At 42.6% G+C, this 23,776-nt stretch overlaps 3 protein-coding genes across 9 annotated transcripts in view; 2 read left to right on the top strand and 1 right to left on the bottom strand.

Moving 5' to 3' along the window:
* The window catches only part of KIF2A (kinesin family member 2A), a 46,317-nt gene extending 41,379 nt beyond the window's left edge, over positions 1–4,938 (top strand). For 4 of the 6 annotated variants that reach the window (XM_081929692.1, XM_081929691.1, XM_081929690.1 and 1 more), the window contains 4 exons: positions 85–235; positions 1,581–1,682; positions 2,259–2,394; positions 3,222–3,867. In XM_081929692.1, coding sequence (XP_081785818.1) covers positions 85–235; positions 1,581–1,682; positions 2,259–2,394; positions 3,222–3,307 — 475 coding nt within the window. In that variant the 3' untranslated portion in view covers positions 3,308–3,867. Of the gene's footprint in view, positions 1–84; positions 236–1,580; positions 1,683–1,799; positions 2,150–2,258; positions 2,395–3,221; positions 3,868–4,398 lie in introns of those variants that run through there. The other 2 variants (XR_014172701.1, XM_081929688.1) reach the window with 2 other exon arrangements.
* On the bottom strand, positions 4,895–17,307 carry DIMT1 (DIM1 rRNA methyltransferase and ribosome maturation factor). 2 transcript variants are annotated; one of them, XM_081929946.1, is made up of 13 exons: positions 17,203–17,307; positions 15,939–16,089; positions 14,223–14,296; positions 12,877–12,963; positions 12,085–12,146; positions 11,893–11,986; positions 11,743–11,792; positions 10,109–10,232; positions 9,879–9,971; positions 8,691–8,755; positions 7,937–8,000; positions 7,717–7,823; positions 4,895–6,484 (listed from the first exon to the last, which is right to left on the bottom strand). In XM_081929946.1, exons 1-13 carry the CDS (start codon positions 17,290–17,292, stop codon positions 6,442–6,444), a joined length of 1,104 nt encoding a protein of 367 aa, XP_081786072.1. In that variant the 5' UTR covers positions 17,293–17,307; the 3' UTR covers positions 4,895–6,441. The 2 variants fall into 2 exon arrangements, with proteins under 2 accessions (XP_081786072.1, XP_081786073.1); XM_081929947.1 differs by lacking the exon at positions 17,203–17,307 and adding an exon at positions 16,263–16,340.
* IPO11 (importin 11) overlaps positions 16,471–23,776 on the top strand; it is an 81,481-nt gene continuing 74,175 nt past the window's right edge. Inside the window, exons 1-2 of the mRNA XM_081930096.1 lie at positions 16,471–16,614; positions 21,684–21,827. Of these exons, the coding sequence (XP_081786222.1) occupies positions 21,690–21,827 (138 nt within the window). The 5' untranslated portion in view covers positions 16,471–16,614; positions 21,684–21,689. The remainder of the gene's footprint in view (positions 16,615–21,683; positions 21,828–23,776) is intronic.

Raw genomic sequence — 23,776 nt, 5'->3', positions numbered from 1 at the left:
TTGCCTGTGAATTGATGAAGGGTTTTTTTCTGTACTAAATGAATGGTACTCATTTTAAAATGAACACCTTCTTTGCAACTGTAGAGTAAAGGAACTGACAGTTGATCCCACTGGTGCTGGTGATATCCGTCCAATCGTTCATCATGCTCCAAATCAGATTGATGACTTGGAGGCACAGTGGGGTGTTGGTAGTTCGCCTCAGAGAGATGATCTCAAACTACTTTGTGAACAAAATGTGAGTATCTGGCAAACCTCAGTGGCTCTTATTGCAGTAGAAATGCAATGCAAACATTTAGTCAATTAGTATATGTATATAAAGTTGCTTGGTGTGTTGCAAGGATAGTCTAGACGCTTTCTCTATTAAACAAAAACTGAAACTAATCATATGTTGCATACATTATTCTCCTGCATTATAGTGTGTTGACAGAAATGTCTTTCTAGATTTTGTTTCAGGTTTTGGAGGGGGCAGATATGACCAGCCAAACATGACTCTAAAGAGCATTCAGGATAGCTTATATGCATAGCAATAAAATGAATATAAACAAGTATGAAACATCCATTTATACTCTGTTTTGTTCATACTCTCAACTTTAACAAACCACTATCATGTTATCCTCAGACATTACCTTCTAAACTTAAAAACCCCCAACTTCTCTTTCTTTGCCCTCCTAAGCAAGGTGATCACAACCTTCTGACTATATACTTCCATATTTCTATATTTGAAATGAGAAACCAATATATCCTTAGTGAGATGGGGCTTCCTGTCTCGGGCTGCTTTCTGGGTTTTCTTATTGTGTCTCACAGCTACAATAAACCTACCATTCAAATTATGGACTGGTCATTTCTTCGTCAGAGGGCAAACGGGCAAATTTAGCAGGGGATCAAATACTTCCCCCCCTCACTGTAGATCCCACCTTAATTCTGTCATGGAACTCAAAGTGGCCTACATGTGGCGGTCCCTCATCCAGGCACTGTCCAAACCTGCCTAGCTTCAACAAGGTGGTGTCCTCCAGACCATACAAATAATTTGCTAGACAGCTCTTTGGAGTTTCTTTCTCACCGTTTATATTTCATGAGCAGATAATGCTGTTGCTTCTGTATGGAAGAATATTTTAGTGGCCCTTTGGAGTAACAATATACTATTACTGAACCTGGCATTTTAGTCAGTAAACAAATGGCATTTGGGGCAACCATCAGTTCTTGCTGTTGTGTGGGATTCCCTAAAGATTTTATTCTTGTTAGGCTCTCCTGGAGATGCCTTGCCTATACAAACCCAATCTCTTTCTCTGTATTGATTCAGGTTACCATGTTTCGTTAACTTCTTTTTTCTCGTTTTGTTTCCTTGTGTATTCTTGCAATTGCTCATTTTTTATTTTTTCTCAACTGAAGTGTATCCCAAAACTGGACTGCACTCCGTACATTGTAATAAACTTATGAATTAGCCTTGTTCAAGAGAACATAAGCATTTGTCTTGCTGAGTCATGGATCAGTGTTCTTCAACATGCTGCTCTCTGTTAGCTTCTGTTATCAAAATCTTTTTTGAAAAGTAGAATTATATTGAGCTTCATTGTTTTTAAAAGGAGGAAGAAGTATCGCCACAGTTGTTTACTTTCCATGAAGCTGTATCACAGATGGTGGAAATGGAAGAGCAAGTTGTAGAAGACCACAGAGCTGTCTTCCAGGTAAACGTGGAGCGCTGATTAATACAGAGGCTGGGATCCGAAGAACTGTTGAGCACTGTGCAACCATGGGGCCTTTGGGCTTGTTTTTCTGAAGCTACAACTTCTCTCATCCCATAGGGCAAGGTTCCATTGACACTGAAGAGATTTTCAGAAACAGTTAATGATTGGGCATTGGAATTGGCACTGGGCATGTTCAAGCCCTTAGAAGTGTTTTTTATGTTGGTCAAACTTCCCAGTTGGGGCAATAAAAATCTTTTGAAAAGAACTACAAACAACTTGCGGTTTTTGTGCAGTTTTCCTAATGCTTATTTTTTCCACAGTGTCTTTGCAGCTTGATAGTTGTATAAACTGCTTCATCCCTGTTTCCTAGTCCTTATCTGAAACACACTGAAGCTTCTTGGAAATCATTGAAACAGGAAACTGTTTGTATTTGTTATTTATAAAAAGGTTCCATCATAGGAATGTTTGTTGAACTTATCAAAATTGTTTTGTTAATTTTGGCAAGTTTGGTATTGCACTCCACAATTTGTTGCCTGCAAATTGATTGTTGTATGTTCTATCTTTGGTTTTTATTAGGAATCTATTAGGTGGCTAGAAGATGAAAAAGCTCTCTTGGAAATGACAGAAGAAGTAGACTATGATGTGGATTCATATGCTACACAACTTGAAGCAATCCTAGAACAAAAAATTTACATTTTGACTGAGCTTCGGGGTAGGTGTTTATACCTGCTTAGATATACTTCTTAGATACTGAAGAATTTGTTGAAAGTGACAAGTGGCTTGTGTTAGCATTTAATGGGTTTCAAGATTTATATATTTTTCACAGGCCAGTTTTAGTAGGGGGAGAAAATCAATTGATATTGACAGCCATATAGTGGTTTATAAAGCAAATCTGAGGAGCTAAAATTTCTAAGCATTTTGATATGTAAAGTATAGTAGTGTAGCATGTGATCTCATTTTGATTACTGCTGCAGAATTAAAGGATAGCAATGCATCATCTATTTCTATCTGCTGTGGTCCATTGCAGCCTTTCTTTTGACTTGCTTTTTAAAGAAACGCCTGGTTTCTTAAATCTCTAATGAGCAAATATCAATTTGCATCTATTGCTGCTTCTAATTTCATTACTGGTCCTGATGAACATATGTTCTTCAGACTTTAAATCTTGATCCAGACATTGGAAGAACTGCTGAAAGAGCATACCAAGCTCTTTTCCATTTGGTGCAGTTGTCCTGCTTTGATTGTATCTGTCTTAAAACAAAGTTGTCAGAATGGGAAGCTGTTTCCACTTGATCCAAAGTGGAATTGGTACTGTGTGTTGCATGATTACACCTCTGTGTGTTCTAATATGTGTTTTTATTTATACAGTACATTACTGAAATTGCATGTAGTATTTATTTACACATAATTTTATATGTTGCCTTTCTACGTTGACACATTCAAGGCAATTTCCAATAATAAAAGAGACTATGCCTCAAGGTCGGTACAGGAATCGTGCTAAAATTATTCAGCTGATAACTGACTTTCCTTTCTTGTTTTAAGATAAAGTGAAATCCTTCCGCACAGCGCTACAGGAGGAGGAGCACGCCAGTAAACAGATCAATCCGAAGAGACCACGTGCCCTTTGAGGCAATCTTCTGCTGCTAAAGGATGCCTGAGCCTTCATTGCTGTACCACCCCGTTGGTTGGAAATGAAGCTCTAAGAAGTCAACTACTTGAAAGAGCGAAAACTTTTGAAGTGTCTGTGGAAATGCCCCGTTTCTTCTTCCCCTGGCTGACATTTCAGTTGTGTGGAACACTCCTAAGATGTCTGCAAAATGCTTCTAGACCAGATAGCACAACCAGGCAGGTTTTGGAGATGGGAAGCACTTTTTGTTTCAAATGTTTTAACTTACTCAAAATTGTGATTTTTTTTTTTGGAAATATTTGCCAATTTTTTAAAAATAATGAAGTAAAATGGTGGACTTGTAAAAAGAAAATTCACAGTATTTTGTTTCACTTATGTCAAGTTTTGTTGCAAAGAACAGCTGTGCAGTTTTGTATTTGCATGCATGCCACCTCATCCGTGATTGTATATACCTCCTCTTCTAGACAGCTGTGCTCACCTCTTCCCATTTGTGCCTTGACCAAGGCGACTTGACCCTATATGTCCTCTCTAAAGCACAGCCTTAATAAATGACATTCCTTATTTGTCAATGTAAATTACTTTTATTGTGTGTACATTTTAATGTGTGTTTGGGTTTTCATTTTTCGTGACTAGTTCTTCATTTCACAGTATGTGCCATATCATTGACCTGGAATTAAAAACATGTTGGTGTGGATTGACGGCAAGCCATTCCATTTCCCCCTGTAAAAATCTGGAATCATGATTTATTTCAGTTACCATGAAGAGTCTCTAACATTTTCTTTGTAAAGAACAAATCTATAAATTAGTGGATGTATAATAAAAGGTAATTGATTATGAAGGAGAGTTGTATCTTAGGATAATACAGATATACGGTATGTGTGCTAGTGTGATGTCAGAATAAGGTGCAATCGAATCTCTGCATATGGGTAGGAAAGGTATCCAATGACTAGGATACCAAAGTAACCCTGTCACGTACTACTAAAATTGGCTTCTGATGCATGGGAGTTTACATGTGCATTAACTGTAGTCCGCAGGTAGTTAGTACTGTTGCTTTAAAAGAAAGTAGCTAATGCATATTTTCCATTTGTACAGTGCCATCAGCTGAAAAGTGAGGTGAATTTGTACCATTTGAGGATTTGCACAATAAACTCCACAAAACTTTACTGATGCTGAAGAAATTCCACAATGATGCCTGAAAACTTCACAAATGGCACTGTGTGTCCAGCACTTTTTAAGATGGTGGCACTTCAATTATTTTTGCAAATTGATATAAAAAAATTACCCTTTATATGTATTTTTTTTTGTCAGATGAATTGTAGACCTCTCTAGGAGTTCTCCCTATTCCCAAGATAGATTCCAGGTGCTCATATCAACAACAGACATTCCTTGGAACTGTTTCATTGTTTGTTTCTGGAACATAAGCCCATCTGTGCTGTGGCTGAGGGAAATAAAGGGAAAGCAATGAGAAGAGAGCTTAAATGAGCCAGAGTTTCTCAGTATTCGACATAATCCCCATAGAAAGGTAGCCCCTTGCCATATCATGGTGACAAAGCGCCTGTCTGTAAACATGAAAACTGAAACAGCAATGTAGATTTTACACAATGTGTTTAATAAATTTAACTGAAATATAAATTAGAGATGAGAATTTTACTTCTATACAACTTTTTGTAAAATGTCTTCTTTTGTAGCTGCATCCTACTGTTAGGATATTTTAGAAAAGATTCATGGAAGATCCTTGCATCAGGAAATTGTGATTCTGTTCAGCTTTGCCTTACATCAAGCTATATCACTAGTGGCACGCTACCTCTTGCAGCGTATTGTAAAGATGCAAGCTAGGAAATGCATGTCTATATGGGGAAGTATGTGTCCCCAAAAGAGATGCAATTCCTCAGCTGCCTTCAGATGGCACCATAATTGGAAGAGGCACAAGCTTTTCTCTTACCTCTATCCCATCTCTCCTTAAAAAATGTCTGCCTGGAGCAACTGACTTGACTCTATCTGTGATATATAAGAAGGAAGTCTTCCTTGCTTTGAAACGAGGACACTTATTAGTTCCTCTGAAAAGAAAATTAATGATGAAGTAAATGTGCTTTCCAAAGGGAGAGTTATCTCTTGTCATGTGAATATTCTGCCTTGAAATCACTTCTTGGAATGAGGTATTTTACTAGTCAAATGTAAGACTAGCTAGTGGTGCCATGATAATATTATATGCAGTTTCTACACAAATTCCTTACCACAAGGAGGAACCAAGCCAACTGGTTGTTCATTTATAATTCTTTCTTAACCGTGGAAGGAAAATCAAGTTGCATTGTGTTATTGGTTTCCACAAGCTGCCTGCATTTGACTGGGTCCAGGTATACAAAGCCTCAAGGAGTTGTGTCTTCTTTTACTAAACTGCATATTCAGGGGTCACATTAGGAATCTGAAAGAGCATGGATACCTCTTGATGTGACTCATACACACGTCTACTAAACTTGTAAGTTTATGCTACTTCAGGTAAGAAACTAGCAAAATGGAGATGAGTCTTGAAGCCAGTGTGCACAACCCACCACATCACAGATCAGTGGCTTAGAGTTGAGGTTCTTACAAATGTTGAATGTTTGTGGAAAACACTGATACAAAAGCATTTTTATTGCAAAGCACCATATAGGAATGACTACAGAACTTGACACACACAGAAAATCTAAGGAGTGGGTTTGACAATTAAGAGAACCTAGTTTCCATGACTTCTTTAATAAAGTAACAGTAGCTGGGTTGTAATATCAAATATAACAGTTATTCTTGGTTTGGGTGGTTTTTGTTGGGAGCAGGTGGTCACTGTGGCTTAGGAATTTAGTAAGAAAAATAAAAGGTGCACTTCAGGCGACCCTGAACATGGCTGGAGAGTTTACACTCTGCATCACATACGTTCTCGTAAAATAAAAACCAAATGAAGCAGAGCAGAACAAAGGTATGAGGGTGATTGAGATTCCTTGAGAACCCATTTTGCACCAATGGGGTAATTAAACAGCTGGATGTGCATGTGCAGCATGGCACACATCATCTCGGGTGAAATTCTGATACCACCTTTAGATAGTTCAGTTCATCCTTACAAAAGCATTGCTGCTCAGCGTCTCTTCCATCTTATTCTTCCCTTTAGGAAAAGTGGATGCCTTTTGCGTTGAAGCCATGCAGAACACTGGAAAATGAAAATATATCTCACTGACATTTTATATGACATTAAGAGTGCCACCTGTAGGTGATCCTGGGTCCTTCTGTGTCCAATTTCCAAGGCAAGAGAAAGTTCTCTTTTTTCTGAGCTGCTTCTGAAGTCGGAACCAATAACTCTAAAACTCTCAATTTCACTACCTCACCTACTTCCTGCTACCCTCGGAACAAGATCTGTGGCAATTTTGTTTATTTAGTCATTCAGTTCCTGCTCTGCCCCCCCCCGAAAGAGTCCAGCTGGCAGTGGAAAAGCAGGTAGGGGTATGATTTGAAAGCAGAGGGGAAGATTTAGGATGTGGGCTTTTAAGACTTCAGAAACAGTGAAGAACCATCCAGGATTTCTGGCTTCTGTTTGAAACCTGGGAGAAAACACCTAGTCCTTCTTTCCTCCACTGAAATCAGTGCAGCCCAGTTCTATGGTTGGGCCAAGATGGCAGCCGTTCCTACAATCATCAGTCCAAAGGACTGGATGACAAGACCCCTCTTAGCCTTGCTGATGTGGTCCAAAGGAAAGCAGAAAAATACATTTGGCACCAGCTTGGCCGCAGGAAGGAGGTGTACAAGGCAACATTCAACCATCTTAGGGTCACCACTCAGGATCTGTGCAGGGTGTACTCCTTAGCCTTTTATTCTCAAAGATGTCCCGCAAGGCAGCAGAGGTTTATGGTCAGTTTTCCTTCTCCCAGATGGTGCCTGTCAAGCTCCAAAGGTACCCCATCTGCCCCTCACTACTCTACAACACATGCAGAAAGCACCTTTTGACTGTTGGGTCCACTATTGGTCTTGTCCACTCAATCTGCCAGAGCCTGTCCTAACTCCCCAAGGGTTTGAAACCCACTGGCTACCCTCATCTGGGCTTGGAAAATAATAGCCTGCCTTTTTAGCAGCTAGTGTGGCAGAGTAGTAGGCACAATCATAAAAGCTCCCTTCCCAAGTCCCAGGATGTACAATTTGCACATTGGGGTCATTTGTGCGTGCGGACAGGTCTCAAGTGCACTTCCTCTGACATTGCATATGTGGTAGGAAGAGTGGCCTGCCCGACTGAGAACACACTGCAAGGAAGGCAAAGTGTAGAAGCATCTAAGGTATCAAGGGGAATCTCTCCCACCCCTGCCCTCCACACTTATTTTTGTTTTCATTTTGGAAATAGGAGGCCTGTGTTTAAAGGAGAGCAAAGCTTGAAAGAAATGCCCTTGGCTTCACCTGATGAAGTCATCAATATCCATGACTCGTGCACGTTTTTCTGCATAACCAGAGTCTTTTAGGATCCCCTGTATGAAACTTCCAATACTGAAATCTTCTGGAATTTCCTGTCAATACAAAACAGAAAGCAGAGAATTTTGCTTATGTAGCATGTCTCAAACAAGTAGCAAGACACGGGTGCTTACATGAAACTTCTTTGGGGGAGGGGGAGAATGCTTACCAGGTTATTTTGTGAACAGTGAATCCGATAATTCTTTTCCAGCAGCTTTTTCACAGCATTGGAACTGAGAAGGAGGAGGAGGAGGAGGAGGAGGAGGAGGAGGAGGAGGAGGAGGTTACACATATAGATCTTTTGGGATGAGGCTGGGCAAATACAAAATTCCCTTTTCAATTCCATTTTCCTCCGACGAAAGCTATTGCTGGCTGGAGCTGGAGCCCAAAACATCTGGAGAGCACCAGATAACCTCCAGTTGTTTTGGACTACAATTCTCATCATCTCAGACCACTAGTCCTGCTAGCTAGAGATGATGGGTTTTGTAGTAGAAAAACAGCTGGAGACTCAAGTTTGGGAAACTCTGCTCTAGTCTATACATCCATGAGGAGCCCTGAGTGCATTCTAATTTGTCTTGGTGACTTTTGGCTCTCAGCTCCCTTTTTCCACAATGATTGAGGTGGAAGACAATGCTGAGAATGTAGGCCCACCGCCTTCTCCCTCCACTCCCTGCTCTTAGTTAATGAAAGATGGAGGGACAGGACAATTTTCAGCAATCGAGTCATCTGGCCTAGTGCTTCCTATTGTCCATGAAACACACACACTTCTTGCAAGATCCAGAAGAATAACAACCCACCCAGTCTCAGTCCACAATGGTCAGCATGATTAACAATTCAGCCAAGGAGAAACGGTTGACTCTTGCAGAAGGAAAGAAACTGCCCAGCAGCACACCAAACATTTCCTCCAATATGAGTTAACTTACTTAAAAACTGCAGCGAGTGTCTTGTTTTTCCTGACAAAGACTATCCTTAGTAGACCATCCCACTCCTGAATAAAAATTAAAAATACACTTTGTTTAAGCAACCTTTTCAGAGGAGGTTACAGAGCTCCTGCTACCCACCACGCCTCCCATTGCCCATTTCATTATGTTTGGGTTCCCATACATCTCTCAAGTACCCCAATCTCGCCTCTTCTTTTTCCTTCTTCAATCTGCAGATTAGCTATGTGTCTGCCTGTTTTCAAATTCTACATCAAGGACGGGGAACCTGTGGCCTATCAAGTTGTTGGACTTCAATCCCCCTCAGCACCAGCCAACATGGCCAACCGTCAGAGATGAGGAGCGGTTTAGTCTAAGCAACAGGTTGCCCATCCATTTACTGCTAGTAGGATATGGCGGTATTCAAAATGTGTTTAACCCCCTGTGAGAGAAGCCACTATGAAAAGCCTCATTCAGGTTTTAAAAATTTCTCTCAAGTCACAAAGAATGTGCTTTCAAATGCAGTATAATCAAGGCATACTTTGACAGGTCTCTACGTTGATACTCAATATTTAAAGACTTACATATCACAACAGGTAGAACAGAGGCTGACGAGGACTCTGGTTTTCAAGGTACCACTCTGCTTTAGCCTCAGTGGAAACTATGAAGCCTTGGCATCAAAGCTTAGCACCATTAGAGCTTTTCATTCAAGCTAATGAAAGCTGCCTTTTTACCACAAGGAAGAGATTAGCCCTCCTCTTTCCTCTCTAAAGGCTAAGCTTTGGTTTGCCAACACCATTCCAAATCACAAAATAATGCTCCGAAGAAGGCTCAGGTGCACTCAAAAGTTTCCACCCTATCATCTTGCTTTCTTATTAGTAACTGATGTTAACAAGATGCGAAGCAGGGATGGGAAGCCTACGACCCTCTGGTTGCTATTGAACTCTAACTCCCATGATCCTTGACCACTGGCCAAGTTGGCCAGGGCTGCAGGGAGCTGGAGTTGTTTTTGGACGAGTCACAGATGCCCCATCCCTGGTGTAAAATGCTAGGCAACCTTCAAAACAATGGTTGCTCAACTGTTGTTTACATACCATCTTGGGGAGAATATTCAAAACAATACATTGAGGGCATTTACACATTAGCTACGAAAGTTGTCTTCATGCATATTATATTAATATTGATGAGTCTCACCTGAAAATTGATTGGCGGTGGTGGGTTCCTTGGCTCTATTCTCACAACACTGGATTCAACTTTGGGTGGCGGTTTAAAATTATTTTTCCCTACCTGTGAATCATTATAAAAGTTAGCTCTCAGGGAAAATAATAATAATAATTTTCAGCCTCTTAAAAGCTTGCTTGCCCACCCCAGCCTTTGATCTGAAATGCCACAAACCTAGTTTTGCTATTGCTTATTTTCCTTACCTTCATCAGATGATCGACGCGAGCTAATAGCTGAGTATTCACAGAGAGTCTGCAATATAAGGGAGAGCCTGGCTTTGCGACCAAGCGAAGAGCAAATTCTCTTTGAAACATGAGGACTGCGCACCTGGAAGTTAAAAATGAGTTGCAAGCATTGAGCCATACAGCCTTTAAGCAAGGCCAACAACTTAGCAACACTTGTTCATCAGTAGCCTACATACACACAATTATGACTATTAAGAGGATACAGACAACAGTGAATGTAACAGAAGCTCTAATTAAATCCTGATTTAAAACCATTTCCTTTAGTCATTTACTGTCTCCTCGCTATGTTTAAGGCAGCTGATGACAATATAATGGCAACAAACAAATACCTGACATGTCAGCGACAATGGAGATTCATTTGACTGGCACGTCAGGTATTTATTAATTGCTTCCATCAGATTTATATCTGTTAATTACTGATAAAACTAGAAACTTTGTGTCAATATCGATACCTCCCCACCCTGTATTGGAAAAACATGTATATTTTTCTGTCGATCATTGTTTTTAGTCCCCACTCCCAGGTAGTATTGTTTGAGAGAACTGCAATGCATATAAAGATTTACAGATGATCTCTAATGAAAACTCAACTTGGGAAATGAGACGGGAGAGCAAAAATAGGACAACCACCTTCAGTCTCCAAATGTCAGACTCCTTGGGGAGATGTAAAGTGACAATGCTTAACTGTTTCGATTTCAAGAACAGCTATTTGTGCACGATCCACATAGAGACACCTTCCTTGCATTTTAGACATTCTAATCATCATAACTCCGAATGTAAAAGATGAAAGTGTTTTTAGCATTCTAGCTTGACAAATTGCTCACCATTTGTTTACTAGATCCGTTGCTTGCTAATACCAATGCACTGGGTTGAAACCAACAACGCATGAGTAGATTCCTTCTTGCTTAACAGGCCTTTCCCTTCCTCTTCATTTCCTGCACTCCCCTCGCCCCAACCAACACCTTTTGAGCAGACTGGGGTGGGGGAGAGCATGTGGGGTCTGCAGAGAGGAAGGTGAAGTCCTGTTGTGTTAGTCTAAGTTTGCTTTGCCCAGTGCAGACACACCACAGGATACAAGTCATTCTCCATAGTTACCATATTGGCCTAAATATAAGCCTCACTCCCCCCCCCCCAAATTCTGTCCGCGAAAAGTTAAAGTGTGGCTTAAATTTGCGACCTTACAGAAACTGGCTTTTATGATATCGCTGCTGAAACAGACATATGGTAAAACAGAACAAAAAAAAATTTCTTGCCGATTTGCGAGCTTGAGACTGTTCATTTGCCATTTACGGAGTGTGAGTGCTGCGGAATTGTAGCAATTGATTAGTGATCTGTGATTTTAGCAATTGTACAGTAACTTTTGCGGGCTTGCAAGATCAAAGGCTTAAACTGGCTCGGAGTTACAATTCTACCAACTCCAGCAATTTTCAGCCTGTAACCCAATTTTAAGGGAGTGGCTTATATTCAGGTATTCTCCCCCCCCTCCCTGAATTTTAGAGGTGCAGCTTATTTGTGGGTGTGGCTTATATTGAGCCAATACGGTAATTATGTGTAAAAAAAGCACCTTAAATCTATTAGATACAATATAGTTGTACCTGAAGAAAGGCCGGTGCAGCAGTAGCTTAAAAACAAAGGGAGAGGAAATCTGAAAACAAAGGAAGAAGTGTTAATTTCCAAGTAGGTTTATTCCTGCAAGCCATAAATTATATTGGCCCTTTCCCCAAATCGGTTGGTTTTGCCCTTACTTGATAAGGCAAGTTAGCCACACAAGCATCAAAGAAGGGCAGGTCACTTTTCAACACATCTCCGATCTTTATTTCAAGTTTGTTAGCCAGAGGCCTGGAACAAAGGAAAATTATTCCATTAATACATTTCCAAGACAGGTTCTAGGCGAAAAACAGTGTCATTCCACCATTGCACCCACTTTTTGCACTTACGTGCCCTGGACTCTCTTCTGAAGTTCACCAGCAAGCTTTACGTCCAATTCACAAGCAATTACCTGAAAAAGAATCATATAGAAATGACTGCGTATGTGATCCATACACATTGTAGAAGGATTTTGTCCCTATGTAGAATCATGACTGAATGTGAGCCGCGTAAGAACCAAGTGTTTTACAGAAACGTTTTCATTTCATTTATTTTATCTGATTTCCCCTCTGAAATGAAGCCCAAAGTGGCTAACACATCATTCAAAAAACAAATCTACTGATTTCAGCAGATAACAAAACTCTATAAATCTGCCGATGAAAATGTTATAATAAGCCTATAAAGAAAATTTATAAGCAAGACAATTTCAGTGAACAATCCAAACAAAATTCAGTAACATATCTGTAAAGAGGGGGATAAAGAAATACAAGACACAGTTTGGCCAAAAAGATAGACATTTTTATCACCAATCCAGCAACTAGACCACTAGTTTAGTAGAATGAAGTAGAATGGTAGAAGATTCAGAACAGACAAGAGGAAATTCTTCACACATTGCAGAGTTACAACATTTATACTCTGTGCTTTAGCCAAAAGGTTCTCTAAGTTACTTAGAAAAATAAATTCTAAAACCATCGTCACCATCAGGCTCACAAAAATACATGACACATGAGGAAAAAGGGAAAAGCAAACTCAAGCATAGGATCTAAGAGTTTTCTCTACAGTGCAGTTCTCTTCCCAACTCCCCCAGTAGCCAAATGTGAATAAAAAGAGAAGAACATCTTTATTACTTTGAAACTCTTTACCTTTTTCACTTTTTCTAACATTTTTACTGTCATGTTTCCAGTGCCAGGACCAACTTCTAGAACAACATCAGTAGGGTACAAGGAAGCCTGAAAGTAAATAACATTGGAAATTACATGAAAAACTGGTTTTAGAAAAGCAGCAAGTACAAGTACCTCCAGTTACGAACGGGATCCGTTCTGGAGGCCCGGCCACATCCCAAAAACTTTATAACTGGAGGCGCCCTTCTGCGCATGCGATTGAGCACTTCTGCGCATGTGCACATGGTGAAACCCAGAAGTGTGTTTGCCGCATTCGCAACCCGAGGTTTACGTATCCAGAGGGATACGTAAGCAGAGGTACAACTGTACTTGACAGAAGTACTAGCTGGGCCAATATCAGATGGCACCTTAAAGTAGCTCGTATCCAGTGGTCTGTAGGAGGATCAGGACGATGAGAAGGGAAGTCATCATCTTGCCTTCCACCTGAAGAGCCTGGTGCGCAGACCTAGTTGTCATGTCAGCCACAGACCTTCATGCTGATCTGGACTGGCCACAACTACATGCCTGGCTTGTGAGAGGCGACACCTGAAGAATGTTGAGGTTCAATGACAACCTCGACCATTCTGGCTTCCCATCCACAGGCTTTTGTGTGATAGGCATGGAGGAAAGAAGTTGAAGGTGTCAGTTGTCTTGGCCTTTTTATAGGAAGGCCTAGAGCGGGGTCTTCAACCAAACATGTTGAGAAGACAAGCAGCCACCCTTAGAGCAATCCCATCTAAGCCACTCTCCCACCCTTATTAGGTTCTCATCTTCTAGCAAGGTGATTTTGGAAGCGGATGGTGCTTTTGAGGACACCACCTGTTCATAAATACCCAACTCGAGACCTACACAGAGTTCTCAGGATCTGACCAAGCCTTCCCCTGAGCCTCTGAAGAGTAAGGCTGCAAGCTGTTTCACTTATTATTTGAGGCACAGACACACAAATCATTTTAAGCCATTTTACACTAAATGAGTGGCATTCAACTGAGTTTTATTCAGCGAAGTATTGAAATTAATCAACTTAACTTAGTCATATTCATTAATTTCAGAGGCTAAGCTCCAAGTAAAACTTAGCTGAATACCACCAATGTTGTTAAACTTAAAGGTGTACTTCATTATTTTCATACTGATGCTATCTAATTGTTCTTCTCAATATCGTTCTTCATTTCTAGAAATCAAGCGATAGTGTTTCACAGTGTAGTCATATACATGTCTACTTAGGAGTAAGCCAAATGATTTCATTGAGGTTTACTCAAAGGTAAGTGGGCATAGGACTGCAGCCTTAGCCATTCACCTTTCTCTTTGTATCAAAAGTGCTTATTACCTACCTTTTCTATAATGCTGTTAACAATGAGGGGATTTTTCAAAATATGTTGACCAAGTCCAGTGTTGAACCTGATACCTATTAGTAAAGACAAAATAGTAGACAAACAAAAAGAAAAGTTAATCACAGTGAGGTTTATATTTGTTAATGAACCGCAGGATTTAATGGTCTTCAACTTTATTATAAAGCATAAGTCAAACATCCACTACCTCTTCCCATCTGTAATTTAAGAGTGCATGAAGGACCAGCTGTTGAATCTTAGAACTGGAATCATAAGAGTTGCAAGGAAGCTGCAAGTGTCATCTAGTATGAACCGCTGCAATGCAGGAATATACAGGTGGGCTAATAAAGCCTGGGACCTTGGTGTTATAAACACCAAACTCTAAACAACTAAGCTAACTGGTGTATTGCTCCTGCCTAAGCAGCCAACCTCAGATATGCAGATGACACAACCTTGATGGCAGAAAGTGAGGAAGAATTAAAAAACCCTTTAATGAGGGTGAAAGAGGAGAGCGCAAAATATGATGTGAGGCTCAACAGCAAAAAAACGAAGATCATGGCCACTGGGCCCATCACCTCCTGGCAAATAGAAGGGGAAGAAATGGAGGCAGTGAGAGATTTTACTTTCTTGGGCTCCATGATCACTGCAGATGGTGACAGCAGTCATGAAATTAAAAGACACCTGCTTCTTGGGAGAAAAGAAATGACAAACCTAGACAGCATCCTAAAAAGCAGAGACATCACCTTGCCAACAAAGGTCCGTACAGTATAGTTAAAGCTATGGTTTTCCCAGTAGTGATGTATGGAAGTGAGAGCTGGACCATAAAAAAGGCTGATCGCCGAAGAATTGATGCTTTTGAATTATGGTGCTGGAGGAGACTCTTGAGAGAGTCCCATGGACTGCAAGATCAAACCTATCCATTCCGAAGGAAATCAGCCCTGAGTGCTCACTGGAAGGACAGATCCTGAAGCTGAGGCTTCAATACTTTGGCCACCTCATGAGAAGACTCGCTGGAAAGGACCCTGATGTTGGGAAAGATGGAGGACACAAGGAGAAGGAGACGACAGAGGACGAGATGGTTGGACAGTGTTCTTGAAGCTATGAACATGAGTTTGACCGAGCTGCGGGAGGCAGTGGAAGACAGGAGTGCCTGGTGTGCTCTGGTTCATGGGGTCACGAAGAGTCGAACATGACTAAACGACTAAACAACAACAAGCAGCCAACAACACAGCTACCCTGCCTGGTACAGGTGGCAATCCAATTTACTTGCATTTATATGCCACCTTCCCTCCAGGAGCTCATACAAAGTTCTTCTACCCTTTACCTTCACAACAATCCTGCGAGGTAGGTGAGGCTGAGCGATCACGACTGACCCAGTGACACTCGGCACACTTTGTAGCTGAGCAAGGATTCAAAACAGGCTCCCTTCGTACCCCATGTCCAACTTTCTAACCGCTACTTCACAACTCTGTTTTTATCTAGTACATGTTTTATGCCACCCTTTGATCTGGTGCAACAAACTCGCGAGGCCGAGCTAGACTGGGAGACGGAGGACCCTGGGTGACTTTGATGGCTCAGCAGAGAACCGAACCCCGGTCGGGCGGCACTCTAACCACTACACCGCACCGCCTGCTCCCTGTGGCAAGATCAGGAGCCAGGAAAGAAACCGGGGGAAAGCCAGTTCCCGTCTCCGTCCGCTGGAGTCTTTCCTCCTCTCACCTGGCGCTTTTCCTTCTGGGCGCTGCTGCCTCGAGCGCGGCTGCTTCTTTACCTTCGGCATGATCAGTATCGCGGCCAGACCCCCACCAGCCCACGTTGCTTTCCTCGCTGTCGCGGAGAGTTCCGGGGAGGAAGCCGTCACGCGCACTGCCTGCTGGGACAAGTAGTTTTATCTAGTCAGCGGCTGAACGAGGCTAAGCCTTTCTGGCGACTACATTTCCCGAAAAGCACCGAGATCAAGACTCTCCCATAGAGATAAGGCAAATGATAGACCGTGGGAAGTGGGTCGAGAAATTAGTCCTAGGCGCCTTCTTGAGACGCCACCTGGTGCTGGAGAATCAGTGGCAGAGCTTTGTGGCACCTCAAAAAACTCAGCACGTTTATTGTGGCTGAAAGCTCGGCCCACCTCCTCACTACACGTGGCTGGGGAGGGGACTGTGACGCGCACGTCAGGATCACACTTGGTGCAGGAAGTGGACGATAGTAAATGGAAAGTTGTTGATGATCTTTAAGGCGCCGCAAGACTTCGGGCTGGTTTTGCTGCAGCAGGCGAACAGGTTGCCCGTCTGAAACTCGGGGTGCTGGCCAAAGCTGTTAGGGATGATGATGACACACAGCCTGAAGAACGCCCCATAAAATGCGAGCGCCGTATAGTTCTCTCCCAAAGATATAAAGGGTAAAGAGAGACGCATTCACTTGTCTTAAATTACCGTTTCAAATAGACCTTGTTTGTTTATTAAATTTGTACACCACCCTTTACCCGAAGATCGCAAGGTGGTTTACCAGGTAAAAACCAAAAAAAATACATACTGTAATAAGTAACAATAATAATAAGCCCCCCCCCCCGAGTTCAAGAGGCCACAAAGATATGTAACGAAGGCGGCAGGCACACGAAGAAAAGCCTCAGGTGACGATCGCAGAGACCAGATCGCTTCATATCCGGAGAGGCGGCCTTCAGGCGAGTTATAATTTTAATTTCAATTTTCCTTCCCCCACTTAACGCCCCAATCTCGACCGGGCAGCTTGCAGGCCTCGGTAACCAGGGCGACCCGAGGGAGGGGAGGGAACAGGGAAGTCGAGGGCGGTGGCGAGCCGCGATGACGTCAGTGGGCCGCGCCGCCTCGCCCTGGCATGGTGTGAGAGCCCCGGCTAGTGGCGCGAGCTTCGGAATAAGTGGGATCCGCGTGCGTGAGACCGAGATCGCGGGTAAGGAGCTCAGCCCTGGGCAGGAGGAAGCGGGGCCGCGCGCGCGCGCGCCACATACCCACAGAGAGCGAGCCTCCCCCGGCCCACCACTCCGGGCAGGTCCACTTGCGTGAGGGGGCGGCGATGGCGACGGCCGGCAGCCTGCCATGCCATCCCTCGAGCAGGCGAGGAGCCCGGAGGCTCCCAGATGCGAGTCCTCTTTTCCACCCTGCTCGGGAGTCCAGAGCACTTGTTCGCCTTCAGGATTTGGAGTGGGAAGCGGGGCTTGTGTCAGGGCTGGACACACTGGGCTGCCTGTGCCGCTCGACTGTGGGGAGAAATCGGGGTGGGAGTTGAGGCAGGGCTGCCAAGTGTGGCAGAAGAGGGCACGGCCGTCGCACCTGTCCTCAGATAGAAGCTTCTTCCGTGTCGACCTGCTGCCCTAAAGTCGTCTGGTGAATGCTGAGGGCTCCCTTGCACTGTTGGTCCGCAAAAAGGTTCGAAGAGCCTGTTGGATCTGGCCATCGGCCCATCCAGTCCAGCATCCGTGTTCTCACAGCGGCCGACTAGATGCCTGTGGGAAACCCGCAAGCAGGACCAGAGCTCACAAGAGCAGCTTCCACCCCCCTCCTGCGATTTCCAGCAACAGCTATTCTGGAATCGATGGTGGAGGCACTTCTAGCCTTATACTCCATGCATTTGTCTATTTTTTTTTTTTAAGCCATCCCACGGCCTCCTGTGGGAGAGAGTTCCACAGTGTAACTATACATTGTGTGAAGAAGTGCTTTCTGTAATCTGTCCAACGTTCAGCTTCAATGGATGTCCACAAGTTCCCATTTAATGAGCGAGCAAGAGAGAAATCTTTTATCTATCCACTTCCTCCATGCCATGCATAATTTTATAAACTTCTGTGGTGTCGCTTCTCATCTTTTCTCTAAAGAAGCCCAAGCATTTCAGCCTTTCCTCATAGGGGAGTTCCTCCTAGCTCAGCATTGTCTACTTTGACTGGCAGAGGTTCTGCACGGTTTCATGCAGGACCTTTTGGGGGCAAGAGGAAGCCATAGTTCAGTAGCAGAGCATCTGCTTTGCATTCAGAAGGTCCCAGGTTCAATCCCCAGTATCACTCGCCCTGGAGAGCTGTTGCCATTCAGTGTAGGCAGTGCTGAGGCAGATGGACCAGTGGCCTGACGGTGTATAAACCAGCTTTTTATGTATCTGGAGTCAGCAGAGATTGAACCTGGTACCTTCTGCGTGCAAGACTTATGCTCTACCGCTGATTTTTTTTGTAGTAGCACCTTCTCTTTGAAATCATGACCTTCCAAATTAAGGGGACATGTCCAGTGACAATACTGTTCACTGGGTCACACAGGCTTATGTGCATGGGATTGTTTCTGGAATAAACTGGGCTGCAGAAGAATAACTGTCATTGGGGAAGCAGAGCCTATTGCATTTTCAGCGGGTAGAATTGTTAAACATTTTTCGATAGACTTTCTATAAACGATGCTTTTGTGTAGTATTTTTATTACTAGCATTTGCCTTTTATTCATGTGCTCTTTCCTTAAATACTAAAATGCGCATCTCAATGAATTGTTCATTAAACATTAACCAACAAGCAAACACATGTCTTCAAACATTTTATAGGGCCAGTTATGCTTCAGGAGAGTTCTACCACAGTGCAAAGCATTAATGGCATTATAGATACAATTCAGAATTATTTACAGAACTGGGAATTTGGTCTTTTAAAAACCCTTTTTCTTTTTTGCAATTTAAAAACTGGCTAGTTTTTTTTGACAACCAAGTATACTTCAAGGGCCCCTTCTCCTGTAAGTTCTCTGTTTTCCCATTCAGCTGCTCATTTCTGAAGATTTGCTTTGCCTGAGCACTGAATTGTTATTGTTTTGTGTTAGTTATATTTCAACTTTATATTGAGGACACACTATGATGGTAAATTTTGTCAGTGCTGCATTTTTCTTTCTCTGTGAGCAAGTCCTTATTCACAGTGCAATCCTAATTATGTCTACTCAGAAGTAAGTCCTATTGAAATTAGTGGAGCTGTCTTCCAAGTAACTAGGTGTTAAGACTATACCCCAAATCACTTAAGCTGCAATCCTATCCCCACTTAACTGGGAGTGAGCCTCATTGAACTCTCTGGAACTTACTTTTCAGAAGACATTATGACTCTTAACACTAGAGATATGGTGTGCAGAACTGCAATATAATAGCATGATTGAGAACTCAGATATGTATGTGGAAAAGAGTTGTGTTTTTTTGCACCTGGCTATCGACCACTTGCAATCAAGTGAAGATGCCTGCATGCCAGGATGCTGCCTGACATCTCCACCATCTGGGGATGCATGCATTGGATCATGACTGCTTTCACACACTATTACCGTATCCTGTAGAATTCTTTCTATTATATTTTATCTGCACAATCAGAATGAATTTCAGGGACCCAAATGCTTTTTCTGTGCAGCCTGAGCAGGGGTGAGGCCAAGAGGGAGATCTCGTCATCTGGGCAGCCCAGGACCTCCATCTACACTGCCCAGGCTTGCACCCCGGGGAGGTTACTTTGGTGCTGCTAATGCAAATATTTTACTTCACTCCCTGCCCCCACTCCATTGCTTTGTGTATAAGCTATGCCTCAGCCCTGAGTCTGTAAGGACAGCAGGGCTCTGCAGGCTGTGCTGTGTCAGTTTACACCTTTCCTTAATAAAGCACTAGAACTGGCCACTCCAGCGATTTTGACATCCTTTTGTATCCCTGCACAAACTACACACACAACTGCAGATGTGTGCATGGTCACCTGAGAATACATTTCATTGAACTCAGGTAGTGCTTGCTTCAACAGTATAGAAGTATAAATAAGAAAGCTTGCATAACGTTTTGGGATAGTTTTCTGTAAATGTTTGCCTTTTGTATATTTTGTGAGCCTAGGAGGACAGTTTTGTTTGCTTCCCAGTTTACTTTTAATTATGCTAAAATTGTTTTCCCTTCTAAATTTGACAAAGTTGTATTTTTGCAATCTTGTTAATGAAACATTGAGGTTCTATTATTTCTGTTTATTTGTAATCAGATAGTTGGGTCACTGTAATTCACATTTAAAAAGGGAAAGACTTTTGAGAACAAATTTATGTTCTGTGAAAAATAACTAATTACAATTATCTGTTCAGCAGAATTGCTTTTTTGTGCCCACTGAAACAGATGCCTAAAAGAATGCAAATATGCCTGGAAAATTCCTCCTTCTGTGTGTTTAATGCTGAAGTTCTACAGCCCAGGCTTTCATTGAAACGTAGAACATTTTGAGAACAGATTGGGAGCTGAGAAATTATAAATGGAACTACAGTTGTACCTCGGGTTACATATGCTTCAGGTTACAGACACTTCAGGTTACAGACTCCGCTAACCCAGAAATAGTACCTCGGGCTAAGAACTTTGCTTCAGGATGAGAACTGGAATCAGGCGGCGGCAGTGGGAGGCCCCATTAGCTAAAGTGGTGCTTCAGGTTAAGAACAGTTTCAGCTTAAGAACGGACCGCCGGAACAAATTAAGTACATAACCAGAGGTACCACTGTAGTTTCCTTAAGAAAATGGAACAGGGAAAGCATTTGATATTGTAATTGTATAAATGGGTAAGATTTCTGTTTGTTGTTTTTGGACTTGAGGCAGCTGCTTCTGATTCAGATTTTGCTCTGTGTATTGTGCTTTGGAGGAGAGCATTTTTTTAAAAAAAAATTATTGGTATTTGTAAATGCTTTTCATATTTGTTAGCCACCTTGAATATTTCATGGAATGACAGAGAAGTGTTAAGTGGTGTAGGATGTTTCAGTGTTTCAGAGGCTTCTTGCTATGAGGGAAACTTGAATTGTTTGCTTATTTTCTCTTTAATACGTGTGACTCCAGTTCTTAAAAAATGCACGTATTATTTGTCTTTGTGGAATTAAACCAATGCCCCATCTGTACCTTACATTTAAAGCAGTATCATATATGTATCCATGGATTTCAACAAGTCTACAGTAAGCACGTCTAATGTTGGCTTCCACTCTATATTCTCAGTCTCAGGTGATATATAGTGGTTCAATTAAATATTGATTCAAAGTCTTGGGTTTGGTGAATACTTAAATTTCCAAATACAGTAACAGGTGAAGTTGCCATATGGAAACTCAGATATATAAGCTAGGCAGCAAATGGCTCCTTAAACTAGGGTTAGTCACCAAACTATTGCCATTTTGGGGCAAGACAACTTGAAAATTGTATTTTTCAGTATGACTTTTTGGTTCCTGAAATTTATTCTAATTGTGCAGATAAGATATCATGGATAGAATTCTACAGGATGTGTTCCTAGTGTGTGAAAACAGTCAAGATCCAGGGATCCCCAGGCATGCACCTCCAGATGGTGGAGACGTCAGGCGCTATCCTGGCACCAAGGCAGCTTCACTTGGTCGCAAGTAGTCAATAGTCAGGTGCAAATTGTGCCTGGCGAATTTTGAATGCTGCAATATAGAATAGTTAAATAGTGTATATACTTATGCCAATGGGTTTCTCTTGAAATATCTTTGGCAGATTTTCATGGATCTCAATAGTGCCAGTAGCATTGTTCTTCAGGTCTTGACCCAAGCCACCAGTCAAGATACCGTTGTGCTGAAACCAGCCGAGGAACAACTGAAACAGTGGGAGACACAGCCAGGGTTCTATTCAGTATTGTTGGTAAGTCTTAAGTCATTATTGCTTCCTTTTCCCCCCTTCACTCCTCTGACTTCTTTCTTGGTCAAGATATATATTTCTCACCCCAATGTATTTATTTTTTTAAAAGGCAAAGGTGCTGTTTCTTGTAGCAGTTAATCAATTTTCAGCAGAGTTTAAGCATTGGGGAAGGTAGACATTAGGGCTTATGGAAGCTATTTTGTCTTTTTGCTAGAACTTCAAGGTCCACCAACTGAGATGCAGAATTTAATTATTTGTTTTTGCAGATTTACAGGATACCTGCAGTCCACTCCTGCTGATTTGGAGCATTATAAGTAACTGTTAAATGCCCGCCATTTGTGGACTGGATAGGAAGTGGGCAAAGTGGTGGTGATGGGAGGCTTCCTAACTTATTGTAAGGTTTGAGGCTGACACAGTCACAGGCAAGGGGGCTCGGTACTTCTCTTTCCTCTACCTCTCCACACAATATGACACCATCCTCTTCTTCAAGGCTGGGTATGTTTAATCTGGAAAAGAGGAGACCCAGAGGAGATATGATAGCCACCTCCAAATATCTTAAGGGCTGTCACATGGAATAGAGAACAAGCTTATTTTCGCCTGCTCTGGAGGGTAGGACTCGAACCAATGGCGTCAAGTTACAAGAAAGGAGATTCCAGCTAAGCATATGGAAAAACTTTCTGGTAGTTAGAGCTGTTCGACAGTGAAACAGACTTGAGAGGTTGTGGACGCTCCTTCCTTGGAGGTTTTTAAGCAGAGGCTGGACGGCCATCTGTCATTGGTGCTTTAGCTGAGATTCCTGCAATTCAGAGGGTTGGAGTGGATGAGCCTTGGGTGCCTTCCAACTCTTACGATGCTATGATTCCTTGATAAGACTTACATGGGCCTTGAAGCTAAGGAACAAGAGGGTAGGTAGCAGTGCAATTCTGTACATGTTTACACATAAGCAAGTCCCCGTGCCTTCAGTGGGGCTTACTGCCAGGCAAGTGTGCATAGAATTGTGGCTCAGTACATATTGGCATTATTTCTACATATTATTATATCTATATACGATGCTTGGACCTCACTCATTCACTGACAGAGATATCAAAGGGGTGATAATTTTAAATCTGAAAACAGTATCTTTCTTTTACGCCCCTTGAAATTCAGAATACACCTGCCTCATCTAGGGATCAGCAGTGAGCATGTCCAGGCAGACCTGAAATAGAACATTGGGCTTCAGAAGTTCAGCAGATGCGGTGATGATTGAAATCGGCATGAATAGCAAGTGGCGCAGTGGCTCCGCTTGCATGTAAAACTAAACCACAACTTATGGTTTATTAGACAATGCTTTGTGGGTTAATGCACAAAGTCTGAGCTTTCCAGCTTTGCTTTTCTGTTCTGCAAGTGGGTCCACAGACCATGTAGAGGGTACAGCGTTGCATCAAAACATAGGCTCCTGGTTTGCTTTGCCCTGACACATCGTTATTGCTAAGCCAGTGTCAATGCCATGGCTTCAAGTTGGCTTGCGGTTGCAGTTTGTTTGCCAAAGCAAACTGTGGTCTCAGGTTCAGACATAATGCCAAGCCGCACCGGCCTCCGGAAGGTCGTGCAGAGCTGCCTGCATTCCGAAGCCTTGGGCGCGCTGAAGAGCACGCCCGGGCTTCACACAGCTGTCCGCAAGCCTGGGGAGACCGGCACGGCTCCCTAGGCTTGCGGATAGCAGGCTGTTCTGGAGGCTGGGCTCGGGGGAAGCTCGGGCTTCCCCCGTGCCAGCCCCGTGCCTGAGGGGGGAATAACTTTTTTTCTTTATCCCCCCCCCCAAAAAAAAGAAACCTAGGTGCGTCCTATAGGGCAGTGCGTCCTATGGGGCGAAAAATACGGTAAGTACTTTCCAGCAAATAAGGGAATTCATTTGTTTCCAATTAACAAAGCTGAATTTGCCCTCAAACCTTAAAATTTGAATGTACCTCTTC

The sequence above is a fragment of the Podarcis melisellensis genome (genome assembly GCF_964234715.1).
Source record: "Podarcis melisellensis genome assembly, chromosome: 11".
Classification (NCBI taxonomy): Eukaryota; Metazoa; Chordata; class Lepidosauria; order Squamata; family Lacertidae; genus Podarcis; species Podarcis melisellensis.
Note: the sequence above shows the minus strand (reverse complement) of the source record. Positions and strands in the feature narration are given on the sequence as shown.

What these genes read in the sequence shown, in the direction of transcription:
- DIMT1 (XM_081929946.1), bottom strand. Translation starts at nt 17,292, where the DNA reads ATGGCAGGCTGCCGGCCGTCGCCATCGCCGCCCCCTCACGCAAGTGGA. An exon ending in TTAACAGCATTATAGAAAAG is followed by an intron (nt 12,964 to 14,222) that starts GTAGGTAATAAG and finishes ATTTACTTTCAG; the next exon opens with GCTTCCTTGTACCCTACTGA. An exon ending in ACACTCGCTGCAGTTTTTAA is followed by an intron (nt 8,001 to 8,690) that starts GTAAGTTAACTC and finishes CCTCCTTCTCAG; the next exon opens with TTCCAATGCTGTGAAAAAGC.